This window comes from Triturus cristatus, chromosome 9 (assembly GCF_964204655.1).
Source record: "Triturus cristatus chromosome 9, aTriCri1.1, whole genome shotgun sequence".
Classification (NCBI taxonomy): domain Eukaryota; kingdom Metazoa; phylum Chordata; class Amphibia; order Caudata; family Salamandridae; genus Triturus; species Triturus cristatus.
The window spans coordinates 714,631,155-714,651,084 of NC_140592.1; the positions used below are offsets into that span (position 1 = coordinate 714,631,155).

At 48.6% G+C, this 19,930-nt stretch overlaps 1 protein-coding gene across 3 annotated transcripts in view; it reads right to left on the reverse strand.

The window, feature by feature from the left end:
- The window catches only part of DRAP1 (DR1 associated protein 1), a 463,081-nt gene that overhangs the window by 75,434 nt on the left and 367,717 nt on the right, over nucleotides 1-19,930 (reverse strand). For all 3 annotated transcript variants that reach the window (XM_085625886.1, XM_085625884.1, XM_085625885.1), the window contains one exon: nucleotides 6,658-6,751. In XM_085625886.1, coding sequence (XP_085482012.1) covers nucleotides 6,658-6,751 — 94 coding nt within the window. The remainder of the gene's footprint in view (nucleotides 1-6,657; nucleotides 6,752-19,930) is intronic.

Here is a 19,930-nt window from a genome sequence, read left to right on the forward strand (position 1 = left end):
CACTTGTGCGCTACTGCGAGCAGTAGGGAGTCTGGCTGTGGGTTTCGCACAGGAATGGAACAAATGTAAGATGGAGAGGTGGGACATGGGCGGCTGTAGAGTGGCCCTGTCGGAAAGCTGTGGAGAGGCCAGCCCTCTGGCAATCCGTTATAACTGTGCGGTTAGGTAATAAAGTCCAAAGTTAGGGGCGGCAAGGTCCCCCCGATCTGCGGGTGGGTAAAGTTTTTGGGTGGCTACTTGGTGTCTGGAGGTATCCCAAATGACATTTCTAATGGTTCTCTCAAATTTACTGAAGGAGGGGGGAATATAGAGAGGCCGGTCCGTTAAGTAGTAGAGAAGCCGGGGGAGGATTACCATTTTGGTGAGGGCGATCCTGCCAGTGGCAGACAGTGAGGCAGAGTTCCCCCAAAAAGCTAGCTGGGTATGGATTGCAGTTGTATCTTGACCGTGCCCTGTCAAAAGAACTAGTTGAAAAGCCAAATAGCCTCTTTGTTTAATAGAGCAAGGACTTCAGTTCAAAACTGAGGCATGTGCAGGAGGGCACGTCCTGGTTGAAGGACAGTCTGAAGGGAGACAGGAGAAACAGGGCACAGCCCTTGCGAATTAGTTGGGAGACCCAACTATATAGTGGTCTCCCAATTAGTGGGTAATTGGAAGACAACTAAACTTTTAATTGATGGAAAAGGACAAAAAAATGGGGATCACCCAGGGCAGGCCTATAACAACCTGAAATTTGTATGATTACTACTGGGGTCAAAAAGAGTTGACATGTTGCCATGACCGTTTCCCACTGGTCTTTTTTTAATGGACACAAGCTCTCTGCCAATAAGAAAGAGGGCTGTAAGTTCTCGATCAAAATGTTAGACGCCTCTGCAGAGGTCACAGCCAATTCACAAGCTTCACTGCTTCAACCTATACAATCACAAATGAGGAATCTCATTAAAACATGGTCAAATGCACATGGTAAGTACCCTTGTGGTGAAGAGTCTCGGCTAATCATATTTTAGTCCAAAAATAAGTCATTATATTAATTGTAAAGGAGTTAGAAGCTTAAGTGGTTCTGCCAAGGGAACATATTTAAAGTTTGCCTTACGTTTTTCCTCGCTCTGTGGAGGGATGTCGATGGTTGAAAGCAGCAACAGTCTCCATTAGGGGCAAAAACCGTGCTGAGGGTGACACGGAACACACAGGGGATATCACTATGGCTAGCTTCGAAGTCTTTTTTAGGTGCTGACATCAGAACTTGTAGCATCACACCATTAGGAAGCATCAGTGTAAGACACGCCAAAGTCACAAAGTCAACTGGTGCTTGCTCCCTCTTGGGTGACTGCCATCCTAAATGCAAGGCTTCAACCGGATTGGCGTTGCAGATGGACCGAGAAGGTCCAGACTCATTCTTTTCAAAGTCTAGACAATGAAGAAGAGATTAGCATTGAGATTCTAAAAGGTACCAGGAGGGGGGAATGTTTATTCGAGGACCAATAGGACTTACTCATCCTATGGTGATCCAAGGGCCCCACTTTTTGGGGGGAATAGGAGGGGGAGGGGGAGGGAGAGGGAGGGAGGGGGGGGGAATGGGGCGGAGACGTTTTTGGAAATCTTTTCCCAGGTGAAACAGATTGCTCAACCACATCCCTGCGTGCCTTAGCCAGAAACAACTTGGCCTCCCAGTCCACTATGGCTTTCACATGAATGGAAGTGCAAGATTCACTGGCTGCATCATCATGCACTGATCCAAATGCCACAAAGATATTTTGGTATTGTCCTGTCCAGAGGAAGTTGTGGCTGCAGCCACTTGGCAGCAGTTTAGAGCTACTGCTGGGTCATGGCAATTCCAGACCATTCTGAAGCTGGAAGGAATAATTATTAAGATCAGGAATCTGCTCGAGGATGTAGCCATCAGAATAAATGCTATGACTTCACTGCACAACAGTTCAAAACAGCTACCATGCTAGCCTCACTTATGATATCCAGTCAATTTTGTGAAAGGCTGACGTTGCCAAAATCTAAAACTACAGGAAGCAAACACAGCTTTCAATTACTTGGGAACCAGGTGTCTATCTTTGTCACGAGCACTGTCACAATCCGTTGAAGTGGCTACTGTTTCAATTGCTGTGTATCCTAAGGTCTTTACAACAAACTGTAGAAACATTGGCTCTTTATTTTACAGAGTGTAATGACATAGGCCACCTGCAATGGAAAAGTTATGGCAGAATAGTAACCCAAGTTGAATTTTGAAGTGACTGGTAGCGATGTGAATCTTTCAAAGGAGCCTGGACATAGCATTCAAAATGGATGCTTTATTGTTACAGTTTTATAGTTTGAGTTTAACTCTTTAAGGACTGTGAGAAAGTCCCTCTTCTACATTGTTAGCCACCCTCACTTTTTGCCTGGTTTTATGTGGCTTCAGATATAGTGCACAGGGTCCCTGCCAATCAGGTCCCCTGTGCCAGTGCTCCTTCCCTAAGAACAATTCCCTAACTTGCACGTCTACCCTAGTATATGGTACTCCGAGTACCTAGGGCCTGGGAGCTGGAGAGGACACCCTGGTAACCCCCTCACTGGGACTATGGCACACCCTTTGCAGCTTGCGAGGGAGGAAATGATAAAGTCGCTGTGGCACCCTGCCTGGGTGCCATTCCAACTAGCACTGCCTGAAGGCATAGGTAAGTAACCCCTCTAGCAGGCCTGACAACCCTAAGGCAGGGTGCACTATACCAGAGGGGAGGACATAGCTGAATGAAAGATAAGCCCCTACAATATTGGGGGCCATTTCCTAATACTGCAAGTGCCAGTGAGGCCATGAAGAGTACATGGGCTGGAAACTCGACAACTCTAGTTCCACAGCACCTTGATGGCTTCACTGAACACAGGAGTGTTTGGGAGCAAACTACTCCTCTCAATAAATTAGAAAATGATGACAGTGTGAGATTTATTGTACCATGTACTCAGAGGGAACCTCAGAGGAGCCCCTGACCACCTCCCAACCCCTGGTGTGGTCTCTGACCAGCTGTATGCAGCCAGCCACCACCAGACATGTTTCTGACACCTGGGTAGAGAGCCCCTGCTCCCTGGGATCAGAAACAATGCACATACTGGGCAGAGGTGGCATGCCTCCTCCCCCCGGACGGCCCTGTGCTCGAAGAGGGGAGCTTCAAAGGCCTGCAGACTTTGTAATGCGACCCCTAGCCTCTGCTGCTAGCAGATGATGGCTGCCCTGGTGTAGACCCTCACTTTGGGCAGGAAAACAGGCAGGAAAAATTAAAAGGAATAGGAGGTGAGCCCACCTCTGCTAACCCTACCCCTAAGGTGGGGGAGACTAGGCGATGCACAACTTACAGTCCCCACCATCTTGAAGTTAGGGACACCACGAAAATCAGGGCTACGGCCATGCCCCCTCCCACAGGAAGGTGGCATAATAGAGAGCGTAGTCACCCCTGGTAAGGTACCCATTGGCCCTACATGCTACTCCACTAAATTATCTCCTAAATTTAGTATTTAGGTGGTTTCCTTCGACCTAAAACCCAGATTTATGATAAACTAAGAAGAAAGACGATGACCCTGTAGAGAAGACTGAAGAAGACTACTGCCTTGGCCCCAGCCCTACTGGCCTGACTTGAGCTTCTGCGATCCTGCGACCTGTATTGCAACCAGTGACCTCTGAAACCTCTCCTTGGGATGACTGCTGCCTTCGAAAAAGACTCCAATAGTCCATGGACAGCGGACCTGTCCATAAGAAACCTACTCCAAAGACTCCGGATCCAGGCGGATCAGCATCTCGGCTTCTCCTGCACACTCTGCACCCAACACCCACGGCAAGAGTGAGTGGCTGAACTATGCAGTGGAGTCTCCTCGGCGATCCTGACCTCGTGACCAGCTTAGCTGACCTCTCCCGCTCTCCACAACGGTCCAAGAGGCTCCCTTCGACCGCGACCAGCTTCGGCAAGAAAACTCGGACGTAGAAAGTCACCCCTGCACCCAGAGTCCCTGGGCCTTGGTGAGCTGAAACAACGGTGCCCCTATGACCCCCCCCCCCATCCCAACTTACCTCTGCTGCTGTTGGTCTTCCTCTTGCAAACTCCGGTGCCATGCCTCCAACCTCTTTGCCAAAAGGAGAATCCCTATTGAAATGCATTGGGCACCGGAAGTCTAATTTGCGCCCTGCACCCGGCCGCCGCTGGCAGTGTATGTTTTGTGCTGCTATGTGGCCCCCCCTGTGCTTAACCTAACCAACCAAAGCATAGCCCCTTTAACCGATCTACTTCCCAGCAACCAGTGTGCCTGCTGGCGACCCCTGCCTCTATTGGCAAGCATTGGGTCGAACTCCGATTTTGACCTCTGCACCCGGCCGCCCTTGTGCCGCTGGTACTGCAGTTTTGGTACTTACCTGACCCCTTGCCATTGGTGACTTGTAGCTCCGAAGACTGAGATAGTAAGTTGAATACTTACCTTTTTAACCGTGATTGTTTTCCCCGTAGGATAACATTGGACTGCGTGAAAAAGTTTCTAAGTGTCGATTTTTCAAAGTGTAAAGTATTTTTAATTTAAAAGAGTACTTGCCTAATTACCAGACATGGGTCTTAAAATAAAGTACAAACTATAATTTTCTAACACTGGCCTGGATCTCCTTCTTGAGTCGTGTGTCCATTATTGATTACGGTTGTGCAATAAATATCTTACACTCCTCTGTGTTAAGCCTCAGGCTGCTCGTTCTCACCACCACTAATAGAACACTTTGGGTTTTACATTGGTCCCTGGAATCTGTGCACTATATTACCACCTAGTGGCAATATCGTATAGAATCAGCTTCCTATAAGAACCAAATTCAGAATCTTTTGTGATGTTTTGTTTTACTAAAATGCTTTTAACTTGTTTAACGTATATGAAATTAAACATTTTTGATAGTGCTGTGAATAGAACATGTTATCAGAGTAACACTGCATTGCTTGAATGCAAGTGAAATTAGTGGAATTGGTCAGCAAGTGGCCACTGATCACATTTAACCTCCAAGAAGATTGAAACACACATCGAGGTATTAACTGCAGAGGTATGCAAGTAGAACTCTGCTCTGTTGCTGGGACAGCCGGTTCCGTTTAAGAGGCAGTCAAATCAGAGGGAATATCTGCGATTCACGAGCTCAGAGTACAGTCCCTATAAGCTCAGAAAGAGCGGATTCCGGCCTGCCTTCTTTAGGAAGGATGGAATCAGCAGCAAAGGAGAAAACACATAAAGAAGGCTTCAGCCCCTCTGAAGACAGAATGCTTCTTCTATAGACCCATGGGGAAGAAACTCCAAGGCGCATTGTGGATTATAGTAGGTAATGAACACCCCTACAAAATGCATGCCTAAGAGGAAAAATGCTGTGTGCCACCTCCGGATGCAGACACCACTCATGATCAACAATATAGGGCAAAAGAGGATCCACACAATATACAGGGTTGGTCACAGAAGATAGGTCACTTGAGAGGTCTAAATACAAATGAACAGAAGTGACAGGTACTCATGAATAACAAGAGCATAGAAAAGAAAAGTAGGTGCCATCGGGTGTGTTGGCCAACCAAGCAGCGTCATTTGCAGTATGTTGCAATTCAGTTTGTTCCTTGTTGCATTTGAGGGCACAAACTTGTATGGAGGCATAACACTACACTACATTAGACAGCAACCTGTGTATGGACAAAAAGCTCCAGAGGGAGGTGTGGACTAATAAGAAGTAGGGCTTTTAACACTGCACAAAGGTTTGGTGTTAGCTCAGATGAAAGCAAAATGGAGGCAGGGTACATGCTAGACAAGAATGGCTATATCGTCTAGAAGCAATGAAAGTATCATACAAATGTGAGAGAAATACAAAAGAATTGCATTCTCAACTACAACAGACTGATGATCCCCACCCAAATTTACTTTAACTACAAAACATATATAGTTCTAAAGGGCCCGGGGATAACAGAGCTATCAATGACTTATTTAGAACAATATTTTAACAACCTACATGCCATTAAAGCTAGAGGTAAAACCAGATTCCCTTGAGGGTAGGACTATGAATGATTACAAATTTTACACATGGCCCTATCAATCGGGAAAATGGCAACATTAGTAGTACCTTAAAATGCAATAAAGTTTAGCAAAATTTGGCTCTTGGGACCCCCCCTATAAAGAAAACTACACAGACGTCCACTTTGACGGGTCATTAAATTCTACAGCGGTTAGAGCTCAACACACAAGATAAGGGGAAAGGTATTTGTTGTGTTTTTGGTGTGCTGAGGGAAATGAGGGGCACACAAGAATTCTACCCAAAGGAGTTCGGTAAAACGTGTTGATGGAACCATAATTTTCAGGATTAACATCTCAAGGTGCAAAAGCATTCTTAGGGTCCCGAAAATGGCAGAGGCAGTTTGAGGACAAGGAAAGAACTATAGTTTTGCTCAATGAAAGAGGCATTTATTGGTTTTGTTTAACACCCTGAAAGTTCTATTGGCTAAACGCCTACTAATACAATAAGTCACCATAAATTGCATTTTCACAGAACGCAGTATACAGAAGGCTTTCACAGCATGTTCGCAAATAGTCCACTCTCTCCTGTATATTTATTCTATCCCAACACTGGAAAAGCTGCACGTTACTGTCAAGTAACTTGCATAACACAGACCCCTGGGTACTTACCTCCTGCTCAGACTCAGTACCAGACTGCTTCTTATCTTTCGCCTTGACACTTGGACCACCTCCATTCCTCCTCCCACTGCCAGGCTTCCTCCCCCTTCCATGCAAAGAAGAAAACAATCAATTAGAAAACCTCCATTTATAAAAAAACAGATTTAAAAATTGCTACTTACTCTTATAGTGTGACTGGTCCTCTGAACTATAACAGTAAACACAAAAGTGCTGCAACACAGGGTTAACAATGCAGAATACAAGACTGCACACTGATCCATGAGTGCAGCAACAAAGTACCAGAATAAAATACATCAGAATTTCCTATCCCATTTGATATACCATTATCTCAGCAGAGAAACAATTTCACTGAACATTCTTTCACTGGGTATTGGAGTTAGAACAAAATACAAGCACTGGCATAGCCAATAGGTCTCGCCTTTGGGACCTTATAAGTGTTTAGCCATGCAACGGTTGGTGTTGTTGCACCAAGGATATTGTGCTGCATAACTAAATACTTATAGAGGTCCCAAAAGCAAGACCTATTGGCTAAAAAACATTCACGCCCCCACTCCTGTCCTACAGTTCCGCGTCTCATTGCCGGCGTTATCCTAGATTATTCAATTTAGCATGAACATGGGTATGAAACGCGCCCCTATCTACCCGCTGCAAGTCTCCCGGTCTGGTCTCTTTGCCAGGCATCAGCTGTCCACACAGCCACCAAAACATTCAATCTATTCACCCAGGAACCTGCAGGTAGGCTCGCTGGTTAACATGCTACACTGACAGCCGACCCCTCGAGGCCACACCTGCTCTAGATGCCCAGTCCTCCGGCCGCCATCTTTGCAGGCCTGGGCTTTTCTGTGGCAAGACACTGGTACTGGGACTGAAGGTGCAATTGGTTCATTCAATGGAAAGGAAGGAACCAAAACTTCTACTTCAAGATCACAATAGGTTATCAAGTGAAAGGTCAGGGTGGAAACAGGTGAATCATGCACACAACGTATACATTAACACTCCTGCCGCGCCAAAATCAATGTATGCAATGCTGTCAGATACAAGACAAAGCACGTCATTAACATGTGCACACAATACACTCATGCCACGATAAAAGTTCGCAATTTCAAACCTCATAATAGTAAGGCAAACTGAAGACCGTGCCTACAGCGTAGATACTAAACTAGTTAGCAGATAGCACAGTAAACAAACTAAGCCGGCAAGACGCATGACAGAGAAGGGTAACGCCAGTTCGCACCCTCAGCAGTGTGCCCTGTGGAAGAGAAGGGTGTGGGCACTGCAGCGCTCACTTGCACTTGCGGCCTCACCAAGCCGACACGCCCGGTCAAACAGCAGCATGCCCGTTGTCCAGGCTTGTGCACAGCGCTTCCTCGGCACAGGAGGTTATTTCAGGTTTGCAGGAAGTGGGCCCGGGACCTGCGGTGACCTCGCGGACAGCACCTTACCCCTGCTTGTCGCTTGGAAGTGCCCATGAGCCCTCGTGTGTCCGGAGATGTCGTCTCGTATCCAGAGGCAAGACGAAAATAAAGACAGACCTCATTTCTACTCTGAGGTGAACCGGAACAGCAGTTCTAGCTGCCACTTAGTGATAGGCGTGGAGCGCTGCCGCTCACTAATGGGCTAGCATGCGCCTTCAGGGCTCCGAGAAAGCTCAAGGCACTCGCTGCAATGTGGAGAGGGCGGGGCACGGAGTACCTAAATTCGGCAACTTTAGGTGGGCACGGGCCGTGGGTGCAAGAGGAGCCACGAGGTTGGTGCGGCCGGGTAGGGCCTGGGGCGCTGTTCTCATATTGCCAGCAGCATTGGTGGTGCTACTTGCATTGAAGGTCCGGAGCGGAGCCGGCTCAATTGGATGGGGGCCGGTGGAAAGTGTGGGGCTTGTGTTGGGGGCTCCCCCCCCTCTCATCCAGACGGTGCACAAAGCTGCCCGGGTCTTGTGGAGAGGCTTGCTGAACCTGCTACCTTCCGGTCGGCGGCGGTCCTGGATCCAGTGCAGAGACGGGAGCTGCTCTCGTGACCCCCACTGGAGGATACACTACGGAGCAGTAGACTTCAGCGTGCAGGATCAGCAGGGCCAGTGGCGGTGAGGGGGACTGAGCCCGGCGGGGGGCGCGCTGGAGTAGAAGTGGACCGCAGAGCAGCTTGCCAGGTGGGTGCGCAGGTCGTGAGGTGGTTATTGGTGGTGGCTCATTCCTAACGGTGACGTCCATTCTCTGCTTGTCTCACCTCTGCCACCCCTGTCTGCCCATGTTGAACACCTTTGCACCATCTCCGGCGATCCCTCGTTATCCCTCCGGAATTGGCTGGTTGGAGTGGGCTGGTGCGGGCCGCGATGGATCGCGTCAAGGCCACGGAACCGCGTGGATCCATGAGCACGCAATCAAACAAACTGGATCGCTACACTGTCCCTAAAGACGTACAACAGACCCGGGAGCCCAGGGACTCAGGCTCCGGGGGAACGGGTGAGGAGGAGCAAGAAATCTCTCTCAAAGATGTTATGGTAGCCATCACTGGGGTCAAGACTTCTCTGGACACTGTGGCTATAGATGTCAACCTCATTAGGGCGGATATGGGCAAGCTAAGTGAGAAGGTCAAGCAAGTGGAAATTACAACAGCTAGCTTAGTGGACGATGTCTCACAACTCCAAGGGGCGGTCAAGGAACTTCAGGACTTCCGTACCTTTGCCGCCCTCAAGGTGGACGATTATGAAGGCCGCCTGCGTTGCAACAACATACGCATTCTTGAGGTTCCGGAAAACTCGGAGGGACAAACGCCGGACCTTTTTGTCAAGGACCTAATCCTCAACCACTTGCAACCCAAAGGCCTCAGTAAGTTCTTTGATGTCGAGCGTGCCCACAGGATCCCGGGCGGCCGTCCCACGCCGGGCGCTCCCCCGCGGCCCATGTTGGCATGGGTCCTGAACTTCCGGGATAGAGATGTCATCCTTCAGAACTCCAGAGCTGGAGCCCCCCTGCGGTTTGAGAACTCAGACATATCCTTCTTTCCGGATTTTACACAGCTGGTGCAGGGATAAAGATGATCCTTCATGTCGATCAAGTGTGTCCTCAGAGATCGGGGAATGAAGTACGCCATGCTATTCCCTGCCCGTCTCCGGGTTGAGGCAGAGGGGCGAGTGTGATTTTTCAAACATCCCGAGGCAGCTGCTGATTGGATCGAGAGTAGGAGTGCGAGGAGTCTGGCCGATCGAGGTGGGGGTGACATTGACGGCTTGAGAAGAGACCTGTCCGGGGGTCGGACTCGTGCCTCTGGAAGTAAGTGGGGGGGGGGGGGGGGGGGCTTCTGGTGCCTCTGCCATTTGGTAAGTAGACTTATATGGGCCTGTATGACTTGATTAAGAAGGGTACACAGTGGGATTGCTGGGTGGGGGCAGACCACATCCTCCCCCTCCGGGGTGTTTTCTTTCTCTTTTGAACAGTTTCCTAGGGCGACAGGCACTCTGCAAGTTTTTCATGAGCAGTTCTAAGCCCAGAGGGCAGGGCAGCGGGGTTGGGGGTAGTTGGGTGGCGGTGTTTTATGTTTAGTTTGAAGTTTTGATTACATCAGCAACTGCTATTGATACAATGCTCGGGGAGTGGGGGTGAACGCAGTGAGTTTTGATATATTTCGATATGGCACCAGTGGAGGACAGTGGGGTTAAACTACTGAGTTGGAATGTCAATGGGCTGGGGGATAAAATCAAGCGTAGTGTCGTTCTTGAAGGTATTAAGCTTCACGCCCCTGACATTGTTCTGCTACATGAAACCCATTTAGTCGGCAACACATGCAGGGCACTGCACAGAGGGGGTTAAGTCTTATTGGCTCATGCAGGCTTCACCACGGGTTTCCGGTGGGGTTGGCATACTGATGAAAAGGTCCTTTCCCCTTGTAGTGCAGAATACTTGGTCGGATACTAGAGGACGGTATGTTGGGGTTTCGGGCATATGGGAGGGCCATCCTATTACCTTCCTATCAGTCTATGTACCCCCGGGCCTCCAGGCAACCACGTTCAGGGACTTGGGTACGCTGCTGTTGGAGATCCCAGAGGGTCTCTTAGTGTTGGGAGGGGACTTGAATTCAGTGGTTTCTGGGGACCCCCCCCCCCCCCCCCCCGCTTTCCCTCGCTCGCACTGCTGGCTGCCGGACTTCCTGGAACCCTTGGGGCTGGCAGACGTATGGAGGGTCTTTCACCCCGATGCTTTACACTATACCTTCCACTCCGGGGCGCATGGGAGTCTATCCCGAACTGATTATTTTCTGGTACCTGCCCATGTGCGGGAGGTACTGCATCTGTCTAGGGGCATTTCGGATCACTCGCCGGTCTGGCTCCAGGTGGCGCCAAGCCACCAACAGCCGGGGCGAGTCGCCCCCATCAACCCATGGTATCTTCGCGATCCTCATGTCCGCCGGGGGCTCTGTGGGGCCATTGATAACTATTTCAACGAGAATGAAGGCTCGGTGGAATCCCCGTAGATGCTTTGGGAGGCATCTAAGGCAGTGATACGGGTCTGGCCCTTTCCTTAATATCTGGGAAGAAGAAGGAACAACGCAAAGAGTTCATAGAGGTGGAGGTGGGAAAACTGGAAGCAGATCTAAACGTAGCGGTCACACCAGACAAGCTCCACATTCTCAAACTCAAACAGCAGGAATACAGGGTACTTGCGACTGACCAGGCAAGGGTGATGGGGAGAGCGGTTCAGGGGCGTTTGTATGAGGTGGGCAACAAGGCCGGGAAATTCTTGGCCTGGTTGGACAAGAAAGAGTGGGCAAACCAACTAGTGCCTGAACTTCGAGGACGGGAGGTTACTTACCTGTCGGACCCGCAAGCAATTGCGGACTGATTCGCGACCCACTACCAGGCGGTCTATAATTCGGTAACCCCATACCCTATCGAGGACTCCCGCCAGGTGCTCGCCGACATCACTTTGCCCAGGTTGTCGGCGGTCAACCATGATTTCATGGAAAGGGACTTGTCCAACGACGAAATATCGGCAGCCATACGATCGCTCAAGCCTGGTAAAGCCACCGGCCCTAACGGGCTACCGATTGAGCTGTACAAGCTTAAATCAGACAAGTTAGCTCCGTATCTGAGGGCCATGTACGAGGACGCGAGGCAAGCAGGAATACTGCCATTAGACCAACGTACTGCCACAATCGTTACTATTCACAAAAAGGGGAAACCCAAGAATGAATGTAGCTCCTACCGACCGATATCCGTGTTGAACGCTGAGCCCAAGATCTTGGCTAAGCTTCTTGCTCCCCGGCTCTTGATGACAATTGGGTTTCTGGTCCACCCTGACCAATCAGGGTTCATACCGCACCGTAACACGGCGCTGAACCTGCGCAGGGTCCACGGGGTTCTGGGCAGGGCGGCCACAATGTCGGAACCGGTGGTGATAGTATCCCTGGACGCCGCCATGGCCTTTGACACCATCGAATGGCCCTACCTTTGGGCGGTGTTGGAGAAATTTGGATTTGGCCCTAAAGACATACAGTGGGTGCAGTTACTATATTCCCAACCTATGGCCCAAGTGGTGGTTAATAACAAGAAGTCGACTGCCTTCGAGCTCAGCAGAGGGACCCGTCAGGGCTGACCCCTGTCCCCGCTGCTGTTTGCCCTAGCTTTGGAACCGCTGGCAGCGTGGATACGTCAGGACCTGTGTGTAAGGGGTATGCGCTGGTCCCCAGACTGGGGAGGACCGGATTTCTCTTTATGCGGACGACATCCTCTTGTACGGGTCCTCCCTAAGGAAAATCACTGATAGTGGTCTTGGATATCTTTACGACCTTTGGATGGTACTCTGGCTATTCCATAAATTGGAGCAAGTCCCTCCTGTTCGTGGTGGCGGGTGAGCCACCGATTCCACCGCGTGGGTGCCCACTGCAAATCTGCACCGAGGGGTTTACCTACCTAGGTATCTTTCTCAGTCTAGATTCCTCTCTTCGTTATTCTCGCAACCTTCAGCCCCCCCTGCTTCAGCTGCGCAAAGATATTGCCAGGTGGAAGGCGCTCCCCCTCTCTTTGCTAGGTAAAGCTGCCCTTTTTAAGATGTCTCTCCCCCGATTTCTGTATGCCCTTCAGAATTCCATGGATCTGATACCACCATCATATTTCCGAGAGGTCGAGAGCCTCCAACGGGGTCTGCTGTGGAACGGTAAACCTCGCATTGCTCTCGGCAAGCTTTCCCTAAATTGGTATGACGGAGGCATCAGCCTCCAAGACATACGATTGTATTATTGGGCGTCCCATCTGTCCTCCATTAACCACTGCACAAATGTTCAGCCATGGGACCCGGGATAGAACATGGATAGGTGGCTTCTCCCGGGGGGGGGGGGACCTTTAGTAGAGCCCTTTAATCTAGGCCTCGGCGCTATCCTCTTACAGGCCCCACTAACCATTCAGTACACGTTTGGCATGCGACCACCAATCGCTTAGGCTGGAGACGGAAGTTGACGCTCGCAACACCGCTATGGGAGTCCGAGCAACTGGGTGATCTATGGAAAAGTAAGGGATTTGACAAATGGGATCTCATAGGTATTGCATGCATAGGGGATCTGTGGGATAAATCTGATATTAAGTCTTTTGCATCGCTACAGCAGCAATATAGCCTGGCCGAATCTGAGCGCTTCCGATACACACAGGTTCGACACGCGCTTTGCACACATTTACTGTCCGGGACCACGCTGCCGGAATCTTCCCCACTGGAAGATAGGGTACTGGATGGCCATCTCCCTGACAGCACCATCTCTCTGATATGTAAAAAACTGGTAAATAACATCTCGGATCCCCTCCTGGCTCTTCGGGAGAAGTGGACCAGGGATGGCATAGAAATGGACGATGAGGAATGGCAGGAGGCAGTCTCCTCTCCCAGGGTTGTAGCAATATCAGCTCGTCTCCGTCTCGTCCAATTAAAACTCCTTCACCGTGTCTATGTAACAGGGCCCCAACTGGTACGAATGGGAAGGGCGGAAGAGGGAGCCTGCAGGCGCGGCTGTGGCCAGCTGGGGACCTTTTTTCATATACTTTGGGAATGTGCGCAGATCCAACCCTACTGGCGAGCCATTCATGACATTATCAATACTGTTCTGTCAGCGCAGCTCCAAGTGGAGGCCCGTTGGTGTCTCCTGAACATTTGGGAGCCGACTGACTTGAATGTCTGCTTGACGCAGTGGGTGACTCTGAGGTTAATGTTTGCCAAGAGGAATATTGCTCAGCGGTGGGTGGCATCGGATCCGCCCACGGCACGGGAATGGGAGAAAGACATGGATTGGGCAATGTTTAGAGAGAAGAATGTATATGTGTCACGTGGATGTCCCCAAAAATGGTCTTGTGTGTGGGGCTTTTGGAACACCTATCGAGGAGATATTTGTCAGCCCCCCTTAACCCTTGCATGTGACGATCCCCCATCGCCCTAGTCCTTCCACTATGCACGACTGTATTTTGTGTTTTACGTTCTGCACCGCTGATGCCCATTGATCTGCTCCTCCTGTATGGTCATGCAAATGCTGGTGTTTGGTTTTGTTTGTTAAATAATAAAAAATATATTTTAAAACAAAAAACCACACTGTTGATGTTCACCCTGGGTCATTCTGCCCCAAGATAAAAAAACATACATAGACAAGCAAAATATTATATAGTGCAAAAATTACTTTCAAATATAAGCATGTGGCCTTCGCAGGGTCCAAGGTAGCAATAATCACAGCAGTAGCAAACTTATGGATGCAACATGAATAGCTAATATTGCTATTGAATATTACTAGCATGCATCATGAGGCAGAGAAGCGATGCATAAAGTGCATAGGCAAGATAAAGTGTAAAGTGTAAGAGTAGTGCAAAAATACCTGATTTACAAACATATTGCCCTCGCAAATGGCAAAATTATAGTATTCACTTTGATTGTTTAAACATAATTTTTAAATAGAAACTAAGCCAGAATCATGATCCTAGAAAGAACAGACTCAGCAAATACTTTGTAGCCTGAAGTGTCAGTGTTTAATACCGTGTATGCTACTAAATGACTCTTGGTCCCTAAATTCTGGCACACAGGTCATATCCACTTGCAACGAAACCGGAGGTATGCCACAGATCAACAAAATACATTCCTCCATTTTGGAATCCACGCCGCAAGGAGGACATGAACTTAGAGTCATTCCATTGCTTCACTTTCTTACAGGAGCGTTTAGTGGTAGGTTGCCCAGTCTGAAGCGGACGTTGAAGCTTTTGGCAAAGGGAGGTGTACTGGTGTCTAAAAACAATTACAAGTATGGAATAATCTTGAACTTAAAGTATTGGTTAGTTAGGTGCCCGTTATACATATTCAAACCATTATAGTCATAGACAAATGTCTAGTAATGCAACTTTAAAACTGCAGCATCAGTCTTAAAGATGTTTTCCGCTTTTCCCACAATCTGATTAGACCCAAATTTGCAAGCCAGCTAGATCCAAACTTTAGCCAAAAAACGTTTGGTGAATTCATCAAGCTCATTAGGTCCTTTAAAAAGCTCCTACAATCAAATCACTCTGGGGTAGACCATAGTCTTACCCAGTAAACAAAAGGATTTAGTTCTGCCAGATCAAGAATTCTCTTGAGGCCTGTGTCAAAGAATTAGGGGTCAAGGTGAGTGCTAGATGGAACTGAAATAAGAGTTACTAAACCAATTCTTGTCTGTAGTTAATATGGCATATCATTATTGCTCCATGTGAGAAAGTGCCTCTGTATATACTGTTCCCAAATAGGTACAGAGTGCACAGAGTCCACAGTCCCCAGAGGTTTGGCAGAGGCAAAAGTTAGATATAACCTTACTCTCTAAAGTGGTAGCTTGGTGGAGCAGTAAGGCAGTATCAGAGGACAGTGTAAAGCATTTGTTGTACACACTCAGTCAGCAAATGGTTTCACACACTCAAGAACTGAACTCTAGGCCAATGGTTTATATAAAAAATATATGTCCGTTTTATTTTAGAACCAGCAATAGGTATTAAAATATACTTTCTCAGAATGAGATGCTTTAGGTAAATACTTTTGCAATATGCAATTGACTTTTGTAAATACTGGTTACAGGTTGTTGCAATAGGCAACACAATTTCAAACATAATAATGCATTGAGCTCAATGGAAGTTTAAAGTGATTTGCAATAGATTACTTTCAGGATTACTTTTGTAACTCAAGGACTGGATCATAGAATCAGTCCTGGGACAGTTCTTAGAAACAAGTGATAAAAGTCGACTTAGTTACTGTTGTGATTTTTAGGCAATATTTTGCTATTTTAAAAGTTGACACTTAGAAGAAATTTCATAGAAAACAGTCAATGATTCCCTATGGAAGAAAATTCAAGTTGCAGGAAAGGAATATGCTACTTACCAGTATGCATCTGTTCTTGGCATGTAGAGCTGCAGAGTTGTACACTTAGCATAGATCGCCATCTGGTGTTGGGCCCGGATGTTTGCAGTTTGTTTTTGTTCTTTGGACAGTCTTTGGAAGTCACGAGTTCGGGGACTCCTCCTTCGGTCCGTACTGCGCACGGGCTTCGGCTCCATCCTCAGATTGTTTTTCGCCAACAGGGAAATGATGGAGCGCAGTAATAACAGTGAGAAACCCATGTGTGTTGTATCTAAATAAGATGGACTGGAACGGATACAGGTAGCCGGGGAGGCGGGTGGGCCTGTACAACTCTGCAGCTCTACATGCCAAGAACAGATGCATACTGATAAGTAGCATATTCCGTTCGAGGCATATGAGCTGCAGATTGTACACTTAGCATAGATTATATAGCAGTACCCAACATAAGCGGCGACCACCGGTATCCGTTGCAGTGGTTTGAAAAAGTGTCTTTAGTACAGCCTGGCCCACACTAGCTTGCTGCTTGGAATGCACATCTACACAGTAATGTTTTGTGAAGGTGTGCGGTGTTGACCATGTGGCTGCTTTGCAGATGTCATCTAAGGGTATGTTCCCTAGAAAAGCCATAGAAGCCCCTAACTTTCTAGTAGAGTGGGCTTTAGGTGGAACAGATAATGTTCTTTTTGCCTTTTGATAGCAAATTTGTATACACTTTACAATCCACCTAGCTATCCCTGATTTAGAGATGGGGTTGCCTTTATGTGGTGGAGAGAAGGAAACGAACAATTGTTTAGTCTTCCTGAAGGGTTGCGTTCTTTGTATGTAGTACAGCAAAGCCCTTTTAACATCGAGTGTGTGTAAGGCCCTCTCTGCAACAGATTGAGGTTGCGAGAAAAAGACAGGTAATTCCACCGATTGATTGAGATGGAAGGGGGAAATGACCTTGGGCAGAAACTTCGGATTTGTACGAAGTATGACCTTGCTGTGATGTATTTGTAGGAAGGGTTCCTGTATAGTGAACGCTTGTATTTCACCAACCCTTCTAAGGGAAGTGATAGCTACGAGGAAAGCTGTTTTCCAGGTGAGGAACTGTAGCTCACATTTATGCATTGGTTCGAAGGGTGGACCCATTAGCCGTGTAAGAACTACATTTAGATTCCATACAGGGGAAGGTGGTGCCCTGGGAGGAATTACTCGTTTAAGGCCTTCCATAAAGGCTTTAATAGCGGGCACCCTGAAGAGTGATAAATGCTGTCTGTTTTGTAGATAAGCAGCGATCGCTGCTAGGTGTAGGCGTATGGATGAATATGCCAGGTTACACCTGTGAAGATGGAGCAGATAGCATATGATGTGCTGTATGGATGCATCTAAAGGGTTGATTGTATTGTTACGGCAGTAAATTACAAATCTTTTCCACTTTGCGGCATAGCATGCTCTAGTGGTAGGACGTCTGGCTTCCATGATGATGTTCATGCAATCAGGGGGAAGGTTAAGGTATCCAAATTCTAAGATTTCAGGAGCCAGATCGCAAGGTTGAGCTGAGCTGGGTCCGGGTGCCTGATTTCTCCATGGTTCTGGGTTAGGAGGCATGGGGACAGGTGCAGTTTTTGATGTGGTACCACCGATAGCTGTAGTAGTGTGGTGTACCACAGCTGCCTGGCCCATGTTGGGGCTACCAGAATGAGTGTGAGGGAGTGCTGCTGTAGCTTCCTTACCACTAATGGAATTAGCGGGAGAGGTGGAAAGGCGTATGCAAATCTGCCTGACCAGTTCATCCATATCGCATTGCCCTTGGACAATGGGTGTGGGTATCTGGCGGCAAAGCTTGGGCATTTTTTGTTTTCGTGGGTGGCGAAGAGGTCTATCTGAGGATGCCCCCACTGTTGGAAGAATGGGTGAAGAACTTGTGGATGCAGTTCCCATTCGTGTAGTTGTTGCGTTTGTCTGCTGAGCAGATCTGCCACGGTGTATTGTACGCCTGGAACGTGCTGTGCCAGGAGAAAGATGTTTTGGGGAATTGCCCATCTCCATATGCTCTGGGCTAAGCAGGAGAGCTGGGGAGAGTGTGTCCCCCCCTGTTTTTGGATATAATACATTGCAGTCATGTTGTCTGTGCGAATGAGGACTGCTTTGCCTGAAATCGGTTTTTGAAAAGATTTTAGGGCTAGAAAGATCGCCAAGAGCTCCAGATGGTTGATGTGGAGCGATTTTTGCTGTGGCGTCCATAGACCTTGCATGGTGAGGTGTAAGAGGTGCGCTCCCCAGCCGGAGAGCGATGCGTCCGCTGTTAGAATCACCTGAGGAACCGGGTCCAGGAAAGGCCGCCCTTTGGAAAGGTTTGTGGTGTTCCACCACTGCAGAGAGTGATGGGTGCGGCCGTCCACCAACACCAGATCCGTCAGCTGACCCTGGGCCTGGTTCCACTGTTGTGCTAGGCACTCTTGAAGTGGACGCATGTGAAGTCTTGCATGGGGCACTATGAAAATGCAAGAAGCCATCATTCCTATGAGCTTCATAAACACTCTTGCTGGAAGCGAGTGTTGAGGAAGGAATGTTTTGCGCAAGGCTTGTATGCTTGCGATTCTGGCTGAGTTTGGATAGGCAATACCTTTGGAGGTGTCTATAGTGGCCCCGAGATATTGCTTTGTGTGAGATGGTATGAGGTGGGACTTTTGGTAGTTCACCATGAAGCCTAGCTGGTGGAGCAGTTGGATGGTGCCGTTTGTATGTTGCCCACATTGGTGGTAGGACGCGGCTTTTATCAGCCAGTCGTCTAAGTAGGGGAAGACGTGAATCTGTTGACGTCTGAGGTGTGCTGCTACTACCGCTAGGCATTTAGTAAACACCCGTGGTGCGGTGGTGACCCCGAAGGGGAGAACCGTGAATTGGTAATGCTGACCGTCCACCACGAACCTGAGGTACTTCCTGTGAGAAGGGTGTATTGGAATGTGAAAGTATGAGTCTTTCAGATCCAAGGTAGTGAGAAAGTCTCCCTGACAGAGGAGCGGGAGGACTTGTTGTAGGGTGACCATGTGGAAATGGTCTGAATGTATGTATGCATTGAGAGGCCGGAGGTCCAGAATGGGCCTCAGGGTCCAGTCTTTCTTCGGTATCAGGAAATACAGAGAGTAGACCCCTAGATTTTGCTGATTGACGGGGACCTGCTCTATAGCGTGTTTTTGGAGGAGGGAGAGCACATCCTGTTTGAGTAGTGTGGAATGTTCTTGAGACATTGGACGGTGTCTTGGTGGGATATTGGGTGGGGTAGATGTTAGCTCGAGACAGTACCCTGACCGAATAATTTGGGTCACCCATTTGTCCGATGTTATGGACTCCCATGCGTGGATAAATTGTTGAAGTCTGCCCCCGACCGGAGTGGGATGGTCTGGGGGGAGGGAAGGGAAGTCATTGTGCAGGCGGGGTTGCGGAACGGGTGGTGTTAGTTTTGCCCCTGCCCTTATTGTTGTTGCCTCTGTAACCACCCCTTTGATTGCCCTTTGAAAAGGTATTTTGAGGAGGGGACTTGTAGGAGGTAGAGGCGCTATCGGTGGAGAAGCCTCTGCCTGTGCTACGAAAGGATGAGCGTCGAAAGGAACGTTTAGGGGCCTGTGATTGGAGTGCCCCCATAGACTTTGCTGTGTCTGTGTCCTTTTTCATCTTTTCCAACGCTTCGTCCACCTTTGGCCCAAAGAGAGTTTGTTGGTCAAAAGGGTGATTTAGTATGGACGCCTGGACTTCAGGCTTGAACCCTGAGATCCTGAGCCAGGCATGACGACGAAGCAGGACACTGGTATTTATTGCTCTAGAAGCAGTGTCGGCTGCATCGAGGGCACACTTAATGGAGGTGTTTGTAATTAGTTTACCCTCCTGTATCAGGTCATGAGCCTTGCGCTTGTGTTTTTCGGGGAGGTGCTGCATAAGAGCCTCAAGTT